Here is a 19,176-nt window from a genome sequence, read left to right on the forward strand (position 1 = left end):
TTATTTTGACTGGCACATAAATTAAACTGCAAATACATAAAATACAGCTGACTTAAAAAAAAAAAAAAAACGTATTACACTAATGCAGTTTTTTATCCTGTTAAGAGGATCAGAAAAAAAATGAAAGCAATTTCAACAATCATTAATGCCTGATAAGTACTGCTGCTTACATTACCATTAGAAGGCAGACTCCACATAGTTTGCAATGTTATTCTTTTATAAAGACTTTGACAGAATTGCAGTATATTAAAACTATTACCTTCTGTAAAGAGCAGACAAGTAGCTTGGGGAATTAATTCCCCAAATATTTTACTGGCTCTAATCAAGATTCAAAATGAAAAACACATTTACGACTGTCAGAAGTTAATGGATACACCTGTTGTTGTCTTTTTAAGTGCACATCACAATCTGACTGACATTTTTCCTCTGGCTCTAAGTAGAGATGGACACATGGGTAATGGAGTCAAAGACAAGATTTAGTTTTATCATTACCGTAATTAGATCCTGTCTGCACATTTACTATACAAGTCCAAGTGATCACTCACTGTTTCAACTATTCCCTCCTGTAAGATGGAATACACTTTCTATATTAAATATCACTCAGAACTAAATGAATGTATCTGTGTGTACAGCTGTGAAGGGAGTGCACAACACAGCTGTATTTTATTTTATTAGCTTTGATAAAAAATGTAATTCAGCTCCTGTGGCTGACGGTGTTGAATATAAAGAGCAGATAACCTCTGATGAGGACATCCAAACACTTCGAACGTCACAGACATTTTAGTGCAACACTCTGGATCTGAGTGACTGTCTTGATTTATGTTAAAGCTACATGTCTTTGTGTCGCCTGCTCTTTCATTCAGGATTACTTTTGTTCCTCTTCTCTCTTAAATCTCTTGTAGCTGCTGGCTCCCAACGGTGGCTCTTGGCTACCTTCTTGTCTCTCTTTGTGTTACGAGAGATGAGCCCTTAACAGCTGCAGCTTACATCCAACCATGTCTCCTTCCCATACACACACACGTAATGTTGCTTCTTTATACATGAGCCAATTTCACACAGCTTTAGAGAAATTAGACTACGTCTCTGTTTGGTTTCACCATTGGGGCGTTGAAAAAAAGAACAGCCCAGCTGATGGGTGGGAGGAAAGCCATGCTGCTCTGCTTTTGAACGTAACCCCTGCAAATTTTCTGCCTTTTTCAAAGAGTAACGACGCCAAGCACGGCTCAGCAGGTGCTCGCGATGGGTTGAAATTTAAATGAACATCAAAGGGAGATAAATGAAGATACATGTGTGTGAGATGGTTCGACTCACTGAATGATAAAATCCTGAGGTTAAGAAGGTATGCAGGTGTGTATGTGTGTATGTGTGCATGCATCTACTCCTACACACACACAAGGAGACAACGCCAGTAAATAGTCTTTCTGTTGTGATCACAGTGGTTTGGTCACCTTGTGTGTGGATAAGTTAAAGGTCAAAGGTCACTTGCTGGTCCCAGGTGGTTTTGTGTGTCTGCAGAATCCTCTGTACTCTGCTGTGAATCTCCTCCCAGTAGGATGGACTGGGCTGACTGGTCTGGAGTCTGACAGAAAAACACAGAGAAATGCCATGTTTACAACTTATAATCACATAAGAATACTCACATATACCTGCATCAAGTTGGGCTGATGTAAAGCTGCCTGTTTGTTAAAAAAAAAAAAGATTTCGTAATTGTATTAGACTGTGTCTAACAAATGTTTTCGTTATTGATTAATCCAGTGGTTGCCAGTTTGAGTATCAGGAGCCCCGCATGACATCAAAAGTGAAGTCTGAGGAGTCGGAAGACAATTAAAAGGGGAGAAACATAAAAAGATATATATATTTCTGCTACACAAAGTTATGCGTATTTTTTCTTGTGAATAACTGGATGAAATAGCTGCAATGCAACTACTTTAATAAGTGCTTTATCATTTCAGACATTTTTCAAGCAAAAAATTTCAAACATTTCCTGGATAAAGCTTCTTAAATGTTAGGATTTGCTGCCTTTCTTTGTCATTTTGACAGTAAATGAGTCTTTAGACAGTTGGTTGGACAAAAAGACCAATTTAAAGTCATCACTTTTGGCTATGGGGAAATTATGATGAGCATTTATCACCAATTCTTGACATTTTATAGACTTAATGGAGAACTTCGGCCGTTTTAAACCATATCCCTGTTGATCGAGGTTACCGAGTGCTGTCATTAGGAAAAAAAACGTGAATTTTTTGCACAATATTGACCAGATATCAGGACGGCAGCTAAAGCGAACCTATGGGGGCAGACATCCTTAAGTTTCACTTTCGGTTATGTCTGCCCCCATAGGTTCGCTTTAGCTGCCGTTCTGATACTCGGTAAATATTGTGCCAAATGTTCTTGTTATTTTTCCTAATGACAGCACTCAATAACCTCGATCAACAGGGATATGGGTTAAAAACAGCTTAAGTTCTCCTTTAACGACTTATTGGGACACTCAATATTGAAACTAACAGTTAGTTAGTTAGTTGGCAGCTCTATTAGATAATTCTATTTCTTCAAGACTATTAAACTAATGTAAAGCAAAGACACTAGTCATAAGGGGTAGCCAGTAGACATTGATTTGTGTTAAGAACTCACAAGACAAATAGCTTTGATCTTTAAAAGAAATCAGGAAATAGCACAATATATATGTGTATATATATATATGTATATATATATATATATGTATATATATATATATATATATATATATATATAATATATACATATAATATATTATTTATAATATATATATCATATATATAATATAATATATATATATATAATATAATATGTATATATAATATAATATATTATATATCATATATATACATATATATACATATTTATACATATACATACACATATATATGTATATATGTATATATATGTATATATGTATATATGTATATATGTATATATATATATGTATATATGTATATGTATATGTATATATAGTATATATATATTATATATGTATATATGTATATATATATATATATATGTATATATGTATATATATATATATATATATATATATATATATATATATATATATATATAGGTATTACTTTTGTCCACTAGTCTGTGCTGTGACATAACATAAGATGTAAGAGTGGTATGTGCACTGACTTGACAAACACTTCAGGTCTACTCTGTTCAACAACAGACTGTAAAAATACTCAACATAGTTTCTCCATCTTAACATTCATTTTTGGCTCCTCTGCCTTCAACATTTTGTGCAAAAAAAAAAAGAAGCAATTTCACATTTGACAGAACCATCTCTACATTTGAACCGGAGACATGAATTCGCTTCATCAATACAATATAAATGCATCTGCAAGTTAGTAGCCACAGGCGGTTCTGAAATAGAAGCTCCATCTGACAGACAGACAGAAGTGAACAGTAATAAATCTCATCCACGTCCATTTGTTGTGAATGGAGAGTTGATGACTGTTTGACTGACTGGCTGGCGTCTTGGCATGGCTTGCAGTGTGGGAATGGAAGCTTTTCATCTGTAATCAGATAAACTCGGTACCTGCTTCAAAAAAGTCATGAAGGACAAATCATCCAGAGACATGAATAGACTGAGACTTCGGGGCTTAGGGAGCAAACGTCGCCACTGGCATCTGTCATTTTCTTTATACATCAAAGATTGCTGGTAAGACGTGCCCCTCTCCCTGTCGGAGGGAATCTACAAAGGCCCGCTCTAATCTCCCACCCTGCAACTCCTGTCGCGTTTTCAATTGAGAGAAAAGTATCATTCATTTCCTACAATTTACTTTGCAGTTTAAGATTGTCTATTGATTTTAATGTTTACTTATGGACTGAGCAGGACGAAGGGGGGAAAGGAGAGTCCAAACTAACAAACAAATAAAAACAGAACATCGGTCCCATCGGTGTGTTTAACTCACAGCTGCCATGATTCGATGACAAGGTCTCTCTGAATGTATTAAAGCATGCATTGGGTCAAATGCATCAGACTCGAGCTGAAACACAAATCAATACCATTTTCCTCTTTGTTTTCCCTTCTCTCAGCCTCCCCTCTCAGTAATGAACAAACATGACAAGACATCAGCTTCTGTAATTTAAGAGGTGGAGGAGGATTCATCCTGCCTGTCGAGTGTGATCAAAATTAAAGACACACACACGGGCACACACACACACACACACACGGGCAGTGTATGACTAACATCTCACAGGATTCTCATATATTTGCTGTATGCCGTGTAATCAGAAACTCATACAGGTGCCTCTTTTGCTTTTCAAGATCTTTTGAGCAAACACCAGTGATTTACACAGATGGATCAGGATAAATTCTGGGCAAACACAAGAAAAAAAGAGAGGATTATGTTTTCTCATGCTTTGGCGTGAGTGTGAAGAAAATCAACAGGTTTCGTGGCCAGAAAAAACAAACTCAGGGCTCAGAGGTGACCAAGAGTGTTTTACTGCTGTGCATATGAAGATACACTGGAATTTACCACAACACAAAGTTAAAACAAACATGCTTACATCTTACAATCTTGTCATAACATAATATCAATGGCAGGACTGCATTGATATTTTACCTTTCTCTGAGGGAGTGGTTGAGATTCAGAGGACTTCTGGAGTTTGACACGTTCAGGGTGGACTGAGCTAACGCAGCACCTCGCACAGGGCTTGTGGTCTGGGCTTCAAGTCTGGACTGTGTCTCTGGAGATGACCGGTCCCTTACAGAATCTGACTTCACCTGGAAGTGGTCATAGTGCAACAGTTTATAACCTGGAATACACTTGGCAGGATGTTTTATCTTGTTTTATCACCCCCCGATCGCACACAATGTCAATTTCTACATAATGTCGCTTAATGTCCATGCTAATATGCTGTTGAATAAAGACTATAGCTCTTTGTGTTGGTATCTTAAAATGTTATGGGCTTACTTTTCTTGTTCTTGGTCTGTAACTCCCCAGGAGAGAACAATCTATAATGACAAGTTAAAAGTTAAATTAAAAAACAATTACCCCATAAAATAAAAAAGTTGTGAGTGAAACATGCGCTAAATAGAGGACGCTGTGTACAAAGCCATACGCTGTTGGTGCATACTATGGGTAACTTCACACTGTTATTACACTATGACAACAAAAAATTACATAAGCAACTTCAGGCATTACTCGTATCCACCTACAGGCTTAATAAATAAAAATAACATGAATGCAATTACTTTGAAAGGTGTTCTCATGATGTAAACAAATAAATCAAAGGACAAAAAAAATAGACACATGTTCAAAAGACAGCACAAGCTTTCTTGATGTACTATATGAGACCATTTTCAATCAGTTAATTCTGCAGCAAACATAGCATAGTCTTGTATATGTTTTATGAGCTCAAAGGTCTACCTGTGTTATCAGATGTGAAGCTTACAGAGTGACGAAGCATGCTACCACTCTGTGGGGAGGAAGAGGGTGTTCCCATCCCAGAGACATTACTACAACTAGAGACCTAATGGGAAACAACAGAAAAATAGTTTACAGTCAAAACTTAACATTGTTGTAGTTTGAAATATTTCATCTACATGGTGAGTTAACACATGTGATGTAATGTCGTTTTGGCAATTTTTTTCTTCATGGCTAATAAATCAACCAAACGATCTGCCAACTTCAAATTACACATTTTTTCTCTTCAGAAAACAGTTTTCATGTTTTCATTCATTTCTGTAAACACAAGATTTTTTTTTCATGTATTCTATCCCAAATAACGTAGGTTGTTTTCTGTAGGAATGTGCTTCACTCTGCACAAACAAAGAGGGAGCTCAGGCTCTGAAACATGTACTGCTAATGCATTCACCATGGGGCTAAGCTACTTCATTAGGTATCTATTTGTTAATTGCAGCTTGACTCTAAATTACTGGGGTTAATTGTCGACAGAAGATTCCCCCAGGAAAACCAGAGTGGGAAAAACATGCTCCGCTCTTTAATAACACGGCTGTTGTATTCTAGTAAATTCCATTCATGTGTGTGACAAAAACAAACAACTCTGTACCTAATCATTCCTTTTAATAACAGCACGCTAGTGGATTTTGATATTCATACCTCAGGATTAGATTGGATGTAAATGAAGAAGCAGGAATACAACAGGGAGCAGAGTGGAGCGAGGGAGGGGCACAGAACTACAGGCAGTGTTCTTGTCCATCAATAGTATATTCCCCAAGGCTGTGTGATCAGAGAATCACTCCCTTTTATATGCAAATCTCTCATAGCAGTGATACAGCCATAATTAAACCTTCAATAAACAACTGTGTACAGACCTAAATCCACGACGTGTGCTATTAAACCACATTCAAGCCCCTCAGTGAGGATAATAGGCCATATTACATGCGCACAGTGAAACATTTTCGTGACGTCAAAATCCATTAACGGCTCAGGTAAAAAGATTAACACTGCTCTCTTATTATGCCCTCCACTTAATCTGCCCACTAGATTATGTTAAATTTTAGGAAGCTCCCGCTGAGGTTTGAACTACATCAATTCAGGATACCATTAATTTTATAACCCCTGTCCACTGAACATGTGTATTATTGGCATTAAGCAAACCATCATAACAGGTTTTTGTCAACTGCCTTTAGTTTAGAGGGATATATCTGGTGTTACCAACCAAGAAGGGCGGCTGGCTCTCAATCTCCTTCCTGAAGTGGTGAGGCCCCAGCTGGAGATGGCTGAGCCTCTGCCGGGCGTCCTCTGAGAGCTGGCACATCTTGCGGTGGGTGTAAGGGGACAAGGCTCGCGTCCTTGAGGAAACTGTGGGTTGCTGGTAGCCAAAGTCTACAGAAACTCTGACAGAGGTATGATTTCTCTCCTTCTTGTGTTTCTGGGGACTGCGGCGAGATTTGTATAAAGAAGGGGAGCGTGTGGATGTAGAGGACGGAGCAGAGTTAGTAATTCTTGCCTCAACATCCAGCTTTTCATTCCCACCTTTTGAAGAAGCGACACAGTTTGTATCATCTATTTTAGAAAAATGCCTGCTGGATTGCGATGACTTTTTTGCTGATGAGGTTAAAGATGGCCTCACTGGAAAAAAACTGGAAGTCTGGGGGTGCAGGGACAGAAGAGAGGGAGACAGAGAGAGAGAAATTAAAATGTTGATATGTTGTTCCAACATGTCAAGCTCAGCTCACAGGTTTCAATTTTGAGGTGACGCATAACATTTGTCTCAGCAGTTTAGATTTCTCTGCAGACCACCATATTGTTCCTTTTACACAGGCGTCAGCCATTTCAGCCATTAAGGCAGCTGCTGTTACTCTCGACACAGACTTGCTCTCCCTGGACATAAACCATTAAACCATTAGCTAAATCATTCAGCTTAAGTGTTACAACAACAACGGCTCTCGCAGTCAGCACTGCCATGGAGACAACCTCTGCAGAATTACTTCAATAACTCTAATGGCCACTAACATCATTCTCCGATGCAATATCCCACTTCCTGCGGGTAATGCCAACCGGGGATAAATACGTTAAGATAAAATGTTAATTGCATTTGATGGCCATCTCCAGTCTAATATGATAAAGACGCATTACCTGGCTGTAAAACAAAGATAATCTAAATGCTAATAAGGGAAATCACACAACATGAGAACTATTTTTAAGAGAAACTAAATGATGGATAAATCTTCATCGAGGTTGCCATTTGAGATTGTTCTGATTTAATGCAATTGAAAGAAGTGCTCTCACACCCACATATCTACCACCATCTCTGACTCCTTTCAGCTCTTCCATTTGTTCTTTGCTGGACGACCACTGAGAGTCAGTCATCGACTGAGTGGTGAGGGCTTGTCTGACCTGATTAGCTGCTGTGTCCACTGTTGATCATGTGTGGTAAAGACACTGTTAAACAAAGCCTGGGATTTATTATAGATAAATAACAAGACTAAGTGCATGAGGCTGCAGGGCTGCTCACTCAAGCATGCCCACCAGATCCATGATGCTAACATGCTCATGATAACAATGCTTATATTCTGATGCCAAGCATGATCAAATAAGTATTTAAGCATGATAACATTTGCTTATTAGCAGCAAACAAAGTATACTTGATGCAGATGGGATCTCATTGTTCTGCAGGTTCTTTGTCATAAGTATCTCACCTAACACAACAAAGATGCAAAGTAGCAAGATGAAATCCTCATAATTACAATTCATCCTGAGGTGGACACAAATGCCTGCAACAAATTTCATCGCAATTTATCTAATAGTTGTTTACGTTTCACAAAACCACAAATGTCAACCTAATAGCATCGCTACAGGACAAGTCAAAAGTCATTAAGACACATCCTCTCTGCACCATAAATGTCCGGTCTGGATATTGTATAAATCCATCAAAATAAGATGGAAAAGTTGGAGCTTAAGGAAAAGTCAGGGGATCATCAAAGTCGTTAGAATTTATCCTCTGGTGACCCTGAATGTCAGCACAAAATTTTATGGCAATCTATCCAACAATTGTTACATTTTTCAATCAAGACCAAAGTGGTGGGCTGACAGGTTGACAGATGGACTGATCAACTAGCACTGCTACCCCCAGAGCCACGCTGCTAGCATGACTAAAAATTATTTCTAGATTAAAACCTGAAATGAGAATGGCAACAATTACTATAAGATGTGAACATCAGAAAATCTTCAGAGAATGAGGGAGACACTGCTAAAATCTGAGTCTATATTCTTCACTACAGTTTGAGAGGTTTTGCTTGAAGTTGCTATCACTCTAAATCTCTATTAAAACAGGACACGGTTTGTCAGCTGGGAGGGCTGGCAGTCAGGGAAAATGCCTATGCCGAGGAGCCATTAGGACAGAGAAAATGGAGAAATTCTACTGTCTGACAGCCATGGCGGTGCTCTGATCCAGACATCCCCCTGAGGGGCCAGGAGAACACTCTGACAATCTGCTTCGCTGCCAATGACATCCCATTTAAACAAATAGCTTAGCTTAGGTTACTGCACCTGGGAAATTCATGGCAGTGTTTTTTTGGCAAAACATGCCAACCACTCTGTGATGGATCATATGTTACAAACAGGACTGTTTGAGAAATATTTTTTATTGTTGCTGGTTTTTCTTTAACAGACAGTCTTTTCCAGTCTTGCATTGGAGCATTATTCTACACTGCTAAGATTAGCTTTACACACATCTCACACAAACGTAGGCAGATTTACACAAGGGCTGCACCCAACTGATATCTGAACAGTCATAAACAAAAAAAAAAAAGAAAAGAAAATCTGAGAAGCTGGAAGCAGAAATTGTTGCTTCAAGAGGGAAAAACTATTATTCATTATTTGTCAAAATAGTATTTGTTTTTTCCATTCAAAAACGTTGATTAATCAGCATACTGTTTCAGCACTACACTGAAAACTGTAACAGTGGATGGGAACATCTCATAAAACAAAATGTACAAGGAAGAAAGAGATGACGATGAAGAGGAAGGCAAAGACAAAGGAAAGAGTCCGATGCTTCTAAAAGTAAAATGTGATTTTACGCAGCTGAGCACAGTTACACTTTAAAACCCACAAGGACACAGTGGCAGACATACAGCTGACCATCATCTTGGAAAGTTTTAGAGCTGTCCCAAACGATAAGTGTTCAAACTATTAATCTAGCGATTATTTTTTCGATTAGTCGACTAATCTAACGATTAATTTAACGTTACATGACCAAACAAAAATAATGTAGTAACTGTCGTTGGTAACTTATATGAGGAAAAAAATACCGCAGTTGTAGGCGGAGCAGCGTCTGTCCTCCCGCCTGACCTACCAACTCTTCGTCACATTTCTGCCCGAAAAACAGTGTCTGTCACCGGCAAAAACCTTTAACTCACTCAAGTGGTTGTGTTGATAGAAATCACCGCGATGGTCAGCCCTCCCGACTGAGACTTTAGTGAACTTTCCCCCAGAAAACAGCCTCCATCCCCACAAGTGACAGAGTCACGCAGCGACCTGTTTACTGATGGCGATTGTGTAATAATGTAATTTAGCGCAAACAACGTAACTATTTCACCTTCCAGGCCGGGTTCTCAATCACTACACATTATAAACGGTCCGCGGGTTTAGGTTGACAGGTGAAACACTTGGGAAACACCCCGACGTCATCATCATGACGTGTACAGTCATGTCTCTTTAGGAGCGGCAGCGCAGCTTTCTGTGTGAATTACATGGCGGTTCGTCTTTATTCCAGCAGTGCTTCGCTCTGTGTGAATGGCCAACAGTGGAGAATTGACGAACCGCCGCTGCGGCGTTAATGCAGCGTCTCTGTGTGAGAGGGGTTATTCTCAGCCTCCGCAGGTACTACCACTTCCTGTTTGGGACGACACATCTACGCAAATTAATAATAATATACTATTTTAATCCCAAATTGGGAAATTATTCATGTCAACAAATTTATGTCGTCGATTACGTCGACTACGTCAATGAGTCGTCCCAGCCCTAGAAAGTTTAACTGTCTGACTGACTGGTTCTGTGACAAAAATAGTGTAAACTCCCAGTTAGTCAGAGATGTGAAAGAAGCCTCGCTATCAGCATCACAGATCTGCCTCCTCGTAATTACATTCACAAGGAGAGAACAGATACCCTTGAAACACTGCCAGTATGGATAGATAGATAGATGGATGGATGGATGCAGTAGCCATGGCAACAATAGAAGGTGGGTATGTATGGTGGAAACAGGCAAATCTGATGGCAAGCGACACCATTCATTATAGCTTTAGATGAACTGTTCACTGTTAGCTTTGGTCAACATGCTGAGTGTGTAACAGTAATGTGTTCAGATATTTTGACCACTCAAACAGGCTGATAAACACACAGTTTTCTTGACTTGGGACTCTTTTTTTTAAAGAGATTTACAGATCAAGAAGAGCATAAAATCAAATGCAGGCAAAGTGTGAAGAAAAGCTAGATGTACTGTGTGTGTGTGTGTGTGTGTGTGTGTGTGTGTGTGTGTGTGTGTGTGTGTGTGTGTGTGTGTGTGGGCATGCACAGACCTATGAGATGTAACAGAAGGAGACACTTACAGGTGAGGGATGCCAGCTGTACCTCTCATCACTCTCTTGTGTGACTGATGTCGTGCTGAACTCCACTTTGGGGGAGATTCCCTAGAGGGTGAGGGACAATAGGAGCAAACACAACACCTTTAACAGGGAGATGAGGACAAAAGGACAGATAACAGCACTGCTTGGAACACCAATTTACAAGCACAAATCTTCAATCTACGCCTGGCTTGAGAAAAACAAATTGCAGAAAGGAAAGAGGCTCCAGTGATGTTTAAATAATATGGCATTTGGAGAGAGACATCTAAATTGCTATGTAGGCCTCAAACACAAAAACTTAAAAGCAACGGTGAGGGGAATGGTGTTTAAAGACATTTCAATATGCCAGTTAGTGCCTCGGAGGACACAGGGAGGATAGAAAAGCAACCCACAGCCCAGAGGAGATGAAGGAATGAAAGGAGGAGGTGGTAGGGAGAGAAAGTGATGATATAAAGAAGAGGAAGAGGAGAAAAAAGAGAGGAATTAAGTTTTTCTATCTGTGTAGCAAAGGCTGTCAACAGCTCTGTAAGGAAAAATGCTATCCTTTCTAAAGAAATTACTTCACTTTTTCAAAGACAAGACGGTGCTTTTGAATTGGTTATCTCAGTAGTGTACCGGCCTGTCATGTGCACACACACACGCCAGCCACAGAGATTAGAAGGATACTCACTTAGAGAAAGCGACAATCTTCTCCTGTCTATGAGTGACAAGTGTAATACTGGTGCCAATCCAGATGGATCACATGGCGAGCACAATGTGAGGTCGCTGTGACATGTGAACAATAAACTCATCAAGTGACAGCTCTTCTTTAATGAATTTCACAGTGTGCAGTGGCTCAGGTACCTTTGCAAGCATGAAATTCATGCCTTACAACTAAACTCAAATCTATTATTCTCATTTTGGACTTAAAGGTGGATCACGGCCTTGGATGCTGGAGGCGTCACCGCAGACAACGGGACTCAGCTCAACCGGGCTCCCAGTGAACATAGTTGGTAACCAGTCCGGGACTGAATACAGTCTCTACGATTGACAGATGCTGAGCTGAAGACAGAGAATATAGTAAGGGAGTGATTTACAGTCTCTCTGACCAGGACTTTGACTCTGGGGAAGCATGTAGAGCGTGTAGAAGTGAAATATTTCACATCTTAATCTGTGAATTGGTGATTTATTTTTACCAAACCATAGGTGATTGTAAAAGGACAAATCAAGATGGTTTTGTTGAATTTTATTCATTTCATTTAGTATGGAGAGTTTTAATGAAGTGTATTTTACAATGAGTTGACAAGGTTGAATTTGACAAAGTCAGTCTCTGGTTGTATTTTTTGTTTATTAAGGAAGATAGGCGTAAAAATAACTCCTATCTTGACAATTTGTGAGTTTATCTTGTTTCCTATTGGACTAAGTAGGAACCTTGTGAACTCAAAATGTAAATTTTTCTGAATGTTTTCACCTAAAATTCAGGCCATATCTTACATATTGTTCCTTTGCCCCTATCCTTTGGCTATTCCTTCATGAAGCATACACCTGATCACTTGAGAGCTGCTCTTAAAATTGACTTTTAAACTTTGCTGAGTTGAAAATTAGTCACTTGATAAATGTGCTCAGCAAAATCTTTTTTGTATTCCTCATTGACTGTAGAGCATTCTTAAGTATAATTCTTAGAAGTTAAATGAATACAGGCACAGGTGATGGAAGGACAAAAAAGACATAAATAAAAGGAATAGATGGAAAAACATCTTACAGGAAATGAGGATGATCTCTTCATCAGTATCTCTCTCTCTGCAGCGCCTTCTCTGGAGCTCAGTCTGGGACCAGGGTACAGGAAATCTCTGCTGTTTTCCTCCATGGTGGCGAGGACCTCACCCTCTAAAAAACATACAGGCAGTAAACAGACACACACAATCCAAGTTAGAGATCCTGTTTTTGCAGTGTAATGACTAGATACAGTGGGGACTTATCTTGCCCATATGGCATCATCAGAAAGCATACCTGGAGGCACCAACTGAATCAGCTCAAAAGATGTTGTGTCAGCTAAGAGGAAGGAAAGCACAGATAGACTGTCAGCTAATGATCAGTATCACAGCCAATAGCCTATAAGCTTGCATAGCAGAGGATTCGGAACTAAAAGATGAGGAAGCGAATCCCTGATGGCCGTTTACCTTCGAGGCGGTCAGCTACATCAGCAGGGTCAACAACGCCGGGGAAAGTCTGGTAAAACAGACAGAGTACAGACACGGCAAATCAATACTTACAACAAGATGAGACAGACAGCCTGGTATCTGACTCTGCCACCCTCTCCAGGGAAACGAAGGCCTCTTTCATCAGAAGTCAGGGCAGCAGTTTTCAAATTGGAGGGTTTGCTAATTCAAAAATCCTCAAACTTCAAAAATAAGTCGGTATACTGTATGAAAGCAGAGATTTAACACAGATTCAAACAGAAAAAGAGAAAAAACTGCAAGGACAGACATTTCTTGAACTAGTGTCTTTTGTAGATAAAAGTAAAACAGATGGTAAGAAGTAATGGTAGGAGACTACATGAGGTCTGGGATATGACACGAAGACTTGAGATATACATTATAGGTAAGAATCACAGGGGAACTCATGTCATAATACGATTCATAATGTTACCAACAATAACAATAGTGTCACAATAGTGATTCTGCGATAATTGGTACATTGCAAAAAGAACATCTAACAATATATCATGACACCTGCTCAAGTGAAAAAGCAAAAATACCTCTAAAAAGGTGCAGCAATTATGTGTAATCAATGTGGTGTCGATTTACATTTAATCTGGCATTAACTGAGATGAAACAATGTATAAAAAGTGAATAGAGTCTTAGTTTGGAGCCTCTTCTTCACAAACACTCATCGCAATCTCTCCATGTCCATGTGTGCCATCATTACAATATCAAATGGCCATAAACAGTTCTTGAGCTAAAATGTTTAAAGGAAGGATATAACTTTGGCTCATTAAATTTAAAGGATATTGATATTTGATGCTGGTGTATCAATAATCATATCGTAAGAGGAAGGCGATACGATACATTGTTGTATAGATCAGTTATTACTTAGTTATAATAGTTATCATTCTCACCTTGACAAACACCATTTTGTGGTGAAAGAGTAATGGGAACACAGGTGGCAAACAGGGGGTCTTCCTGTACTGGCCCATGATACAGACACTGAGGTAGATATCGTTCTTTTTCGACAGGAGCACTCCTGGACATGTTACCTGCAAACAAACATTTTCTTTACGTGAGTACAGTGACAGTCCAGGCTTTGTGCTGCTTTAATGGGTGTCCTTCAAACACAGATTTCCTTCTTTCAATATCAACAGCAGCGTCACACTGCATGTTCAGGGATATCTCTATTAAAGGGTAACTCTACTAATTTTAAACATTAAAGTGTGTTCACAGGTCTTTGGAGTACAACTGTTAAAATAAATGTTTTTGGTGGCTCCAGAGGAGGCTGCATTTGATCTTATAAATTGTGTCCAGTGATGCCACTGGGTTGCACTGTGGGTAATGTAGGCCCCATATTTCAAAGGAAAAATATCACTACTGTTTTGGTTTTAATCATTTGTTTTTAAACTGTCAAAAATGAGTAGACCAGTTGACTTCTTTTCATAACCTGTTGCCTACATAATGAAAATTCAATAAAGTCGCAGCTCCCTCTAGGGCCACAAACGGATTTATACTACTTTTACACATATGTAGTAGTGCTCCCCAAAACCTGTAAACACATTTCAGTGTGTAAAACTGGCAGAGTTGATTTAAAAACGTGTAATGTAATAAGGGTCGTCTGTAATGACAAAAAAGTTTTCTCCAACTATTTCCTTTTAATTGTTTTGGATTTTTATGGCCTGCAAATTCATTGTTTTGGTGTATTGTCACAGTACAGATAATGAAAAGAAACCCAAAAAGACATTGGCGAGGGAAAGTATCCCAGTTGAATTTGTTTCTGAACAGCAGAAATAAAAAATACCGAGCAACAACAAACAGTAAAACATACGCTAATACACTTGTATATGTTGCTTTGTCTCCGTAATTAAATACCAATTAGGCAAGACATGGGAAGCCAGGACACAAGCTAAACTAAACAAGAGAGTAGGTAACGTTAATGAGTATTCTCGATAATCTTCTTAATGGTGAAAACTTTGGAAAAACATCACTGAAACACATGTACCAAAAAAACCTACCTCAGCTTTAGTGAAAACCGTTAGTTAACTGTTAGCGATAAGCTAGCTGGGGAACATTAGAGGGATGTCTGTAAAGGGAAGAGGATGTGAGCTCGTAAACTAGCTTAATTTACGTCAACTGAGCTACAGTAACAAGTCGTTTTGTGTATTATTGTAGCTAAGGAGTAGCATTACGACGCACTTACTCTGTGAACGTCCAAGTATACGGTGCATTTCAAAGACCTCTGATGCACTTTGGAGGAGGAAAGCTGCTTCTTCTTCTTCTGTGAAGCCATTCATCCAACTTTTGAACTTCGTTGTCATAGCTGCCAGACAGCAAGAGTCACAGAGCGGATGTACAGTCATGTGATCAACAAGTGGCCAATCACAAAGCTCCCCCGACACACAGACAGTTGAGCTCTCAGACACACATGCTACCTCTTTATTTGTCTTCACGAGCCATTTGTGTTAAGGTGGCATGAAATCTGCAGTTACAACTGTATAAAGCCTACATGAATAAAAAAAGATTTATGTAACAGAAGCAGACTGAATATTGGCCCTGGACATCTATCAGGGCCAGTATTCAGCATTTTCAGATTATAGGTATCAGTCATTTTTAATGTAAGACTGCCAACAACATAAACAATTTAAAAAATATGCTACTATGGCTCTGATGCAGTATCCTCTGACACAACAATATCTAATTAGTAAAACGTCACAAATAATAGCCTTAAAACACTAAATAATCTGAATATACACAGTAACCAGTATCTAAATGTATCAATTAAATGTAGTGGATAGGGAGTATACAGTTGCAGATCCTTCAGATGGTACTTAAGAGCAGTTCTTGAGTAAATTCTACTTTCTGTTTTACGGCAAATGAGTCTCGATCCCAAATATCAGCTTTCAGTCTCCATGATTTCTAATAACTGCTATCATCATCACTTATGGAAAAGCCATATCGGTCGACCCCAGTATATAAATAATTCAAGAAAACAGTTGAAGAAACCATAAAGATGTTTATCATAGGTCTCATGTACAGCAATCATTTATATTCTCAGCTTTTCATCAAGGAAGCAAAAGGTTAAAAAAATATATGATAAAGGGGTTAAGAGTTTAATGAGTAATTAGAATACCAACAGAGATAATAACACCCTCAAAAAAGTCATTCAATGTTTCAGGAACAGACAAAAAGTAGGAAACTTATTCATGCATCCAAGAACCACAGCCATCATCTGATCCAGGACAGGGCCTTTCATACATCACTTTTGAGACTCCATATAAAACAGACAGCTAGCCCTTACTTGTGCAACCTCAATATATCTGAGACATTTAACCATGTGATATGGGACTGCCCAGAGGTTTATGATTTTTGGAGGAAAGTGGCATTAACCCTGTCTGACATAACTGGCAAACCTCTACCCCTAGAACCACTTCCTGTTGCATGATAATGAGTGAGAAACAAACAAAGTTATGGCTCACTGACTCAACAGCAGCCAAACAACATATAGTGCAGTACTGTCTACCATCACACACATGTAAACCAAATAATGGCTGCAATACTTTCAAGATTTGGTCATGTTGTCTGCACCTGGGTAAACAAAGCAAAGGCCACCATGTTGTTAACCGTAGCGACAGACTGGCTTAAGACAGAGAACATAAATTAGTATTGGCAATATAAGTCAAAACTGAGATGGAGGAGAGAAGGGGTGGCAAGGGTGAGCGGGGAAGTCAGGGAAGAGAAGGGGTAGAATAGGGGTGAAAATGTATGTGTATTGCAACTTGTTCTGTGGATTTGCAATAAAAGGGAAACAATTGTTCACAAGAAACAAGTCAGTAAAAGGGGAAGCATGCATTTATTTACATTGGCATACACAAACAAAACAAAAGGAGCTGCTCGATGAAGGCCTCAGATGGAATTCATGTGCATAACCACCTGTTTGTCTTCCCTTGGCATTCGATAGTTCACATTTTATAGTCACGCACACTTATTGTTTAGAGTCAAATAACCCAAGAGGAAACTTGTTCTGACTTCAGTCCTGCAGGTACCAGTCACCCCACTGTTACAAATCTGTGAAAATAAGTCTTTATAGCCTGGGAGATGTGGAGCTTCTAAAGGCAATGAAGTGTGAAGGATCCTCCTGTACGGTGCTCCGCGTTTTTATACAAGCCCAGTCTGCGTCCTTCTGTCTGTCTGTCTAGTGCCCGACACCCTGGCTCTTCTCCCTCTCTCTGTCTGATGTGTCTCTGCCGTTGCCCTTCCCGTTACCGTTGCCTGTGTGGAACTTCATCTCAGAACTGGAGGTAAAAAAAACATATTAATATGAATGGCTGAGATGGTATGATATAATTCAGGAAAAAGCTAAACAAAAGGACACGAAAGTCATACTGTGATACACATTCATTTATTCATAATGCACAAGTGCTTTACCATTGAAGGTGAGCTGGTATATTGTCTTTGATGAGGTTGTTGAGTTTGTAGTAATCCAGGAAGGTCCGAGCCACATTCCTGCCCAGCTTCATGTCTGAGGACACGGAGTTAAAGCTAACTTTCTTTGGATGAGTCTAAGGTAACACTTCCTAAAACATTTACTATATCAGTCATTCCCAAACTCGACAGTGGTCCATTTGCATTGTGGAGTGAAACATAAAGCTACTGCACAGAGACTCTGCAGTTGCTCTCCATTTTAGCGTCTTTCAGCCAACTGTTTTGGTTGCACGGCCGTTAATTTTACTTTAATCCACTGTACGCTACCTGCCTGGCACCAAACAGATAACAGGCAAAGTTAGCCATTAGCTGGTAGTGCAGCATTTATCAGCTAGAGAGCGAGATATTGTCCTCAGGAATTGGTAGAGACCCAAAACAGAGCGAAAGCAGAGTGAATATTGGACTTAAAATAATGAGATTGGTCAGAAACACGACTCCTAATGAATGTTGCTCAGTGCTTACTGGATGTGAAAATCGGCAACTGTTTGCTAAAATGTATGACATCAACTATAATTGTAATAATGTGTCAGTGTTGTGTTTATAGCTTGCTGTGCTATCCCCAAAAAGTCCTCAATAAAGCGAAAAATAGAGGGTGAAAATTTATGAAGACGTGACATCGTTTCTAAAAATCTCTCAAGCTGAATATTTGCATGACACATTAAAATCACCAAATCCCTACTTAAATATGTTTAACATGAAGAAACATTTTTAAAAAGAAAACATCCAATCAGTGTTGACCCTGCACACACCCAGTGAGCTAAATGAATAATAGGGACTACAGCGACTGGATAAATAGGCAGTGTAAATCTCAAGGTACAACACACTGCATTCTGATTTAAGTGAGGCTAAATCAACTGCATTTCACTCACGTCAGCCGAATGTATGATGCTGGTATGAATCACACAAGAGCAATTACTTATAAGCTGTGGCCTTATTTAAATTCAGAGGTGAGCGCACACATCATCATCCTGCCCAATCGTCCCTCACTACATTAGGGACAATATCAATAACCTCACTGCTTTTATAAAACAGCTGAGCATCAATGAGTGCTGTTGCTAAGCCTGTGATCATTAGGCCAGCGGAGCAAGAAATGATGACAATCAGGCTCAGATAATGAAGACATAGAGAACCACAGAATGCCAACAATGTTTTCAATCAACCGGAGTGAGGATATTGTAAATACAGATAAATAAGAACAATGTCGCTAGGAGGAGTACATCTCATAGAGTCACTGAGGTGAGTGGCCTCAAAAAAATCCATCAATCTATTTTTAAGACATATGGCCATCATCCGATATCTATACAACATGCACATACGTACTGTTCTTATAGATCCCAACACAAATCAAACAAAAACATAAAGGTTTTTCCCATCTTGAGGCATTGATGTGTATGCTTTATGTTGATGCTCCCTCCATTCTTCACCAGGTTGGAGCATGATGGA

The 19,176-nt window shown here is 39.2% G+C and overlaps 2 protein-coding genes across 2 annotated transcripts in view; both read right to left on the reverse strand.

Moving 5' to 3' along the window:
* Positions 1-85: 85 nt before the first annotated feature.
* Positions 86-15,621, reverse strand: spata6 (spermatogenesis associated 6). The gene is made up of 11 exons (XM_030433666.1): positions 15,452-15,621; positions 14,163-14,300; positions 13,225-13,273; positions 13,055-13,096; positions 12,807-12,931; positions 11,051-11,131; positions 6,661-7,092; positions 5,406-5,508; positions 4,950-4,990; positions 4,599-4,759; positions 86-1,579 (listed from the first exon to the last, which is right to left on the reverse strand). Exons 1-11 carry the CDS (start codon positions 15,539-15,541, stop codon positions 1,465-1,467), a joined length of 1,377 nt encoding a protein of 458 aa, XP_030289526.1. The 5' UTR covers positions 15,542-15,621; the 3' UTR covers positions 86-1,464.
* Positions 15,622-16,244: 623 nt separating this feature from the next.
* agbl4 (AGBL carboxypeptidase 4) overlaps positions 16,245-19,176 on the reverse strand; it is a 294,869-nt gene continuing 291,937 nt past the window's right edge. Inside the window, exons 12-13 of the mRNA XM_030433368.1 lie at positions 17,677-17,770; positions 16,245-17,543 (exon numbers count right to left, since the gene is read on the reverse strand). Of these exons, the coding sequence (XP_030289228.1) occupies positions 17,444-17,543; positions 17,677-17,770 (194 nt within the window). The 3' untranslated portion in view covers positions 16,245-17,443. The remainder of the gene's footprint in view (positions 17,544-17,676; positions 17,771-19,176) is intronic.

The sequence above is a fragment of the Sparus aurata genome, chromosome 11 (assembly GCF_900880675.1).
Source record: "Sparus aurata chromosome 11, fSpaAur1.1, whole genome shotgun sequence".
NCBI classification, from domain to species: Eukaryota; Metazoa; Chordata; class Actinopteri; order Spariformes; family Sparidae; genus Sparus; species Sparus aurata.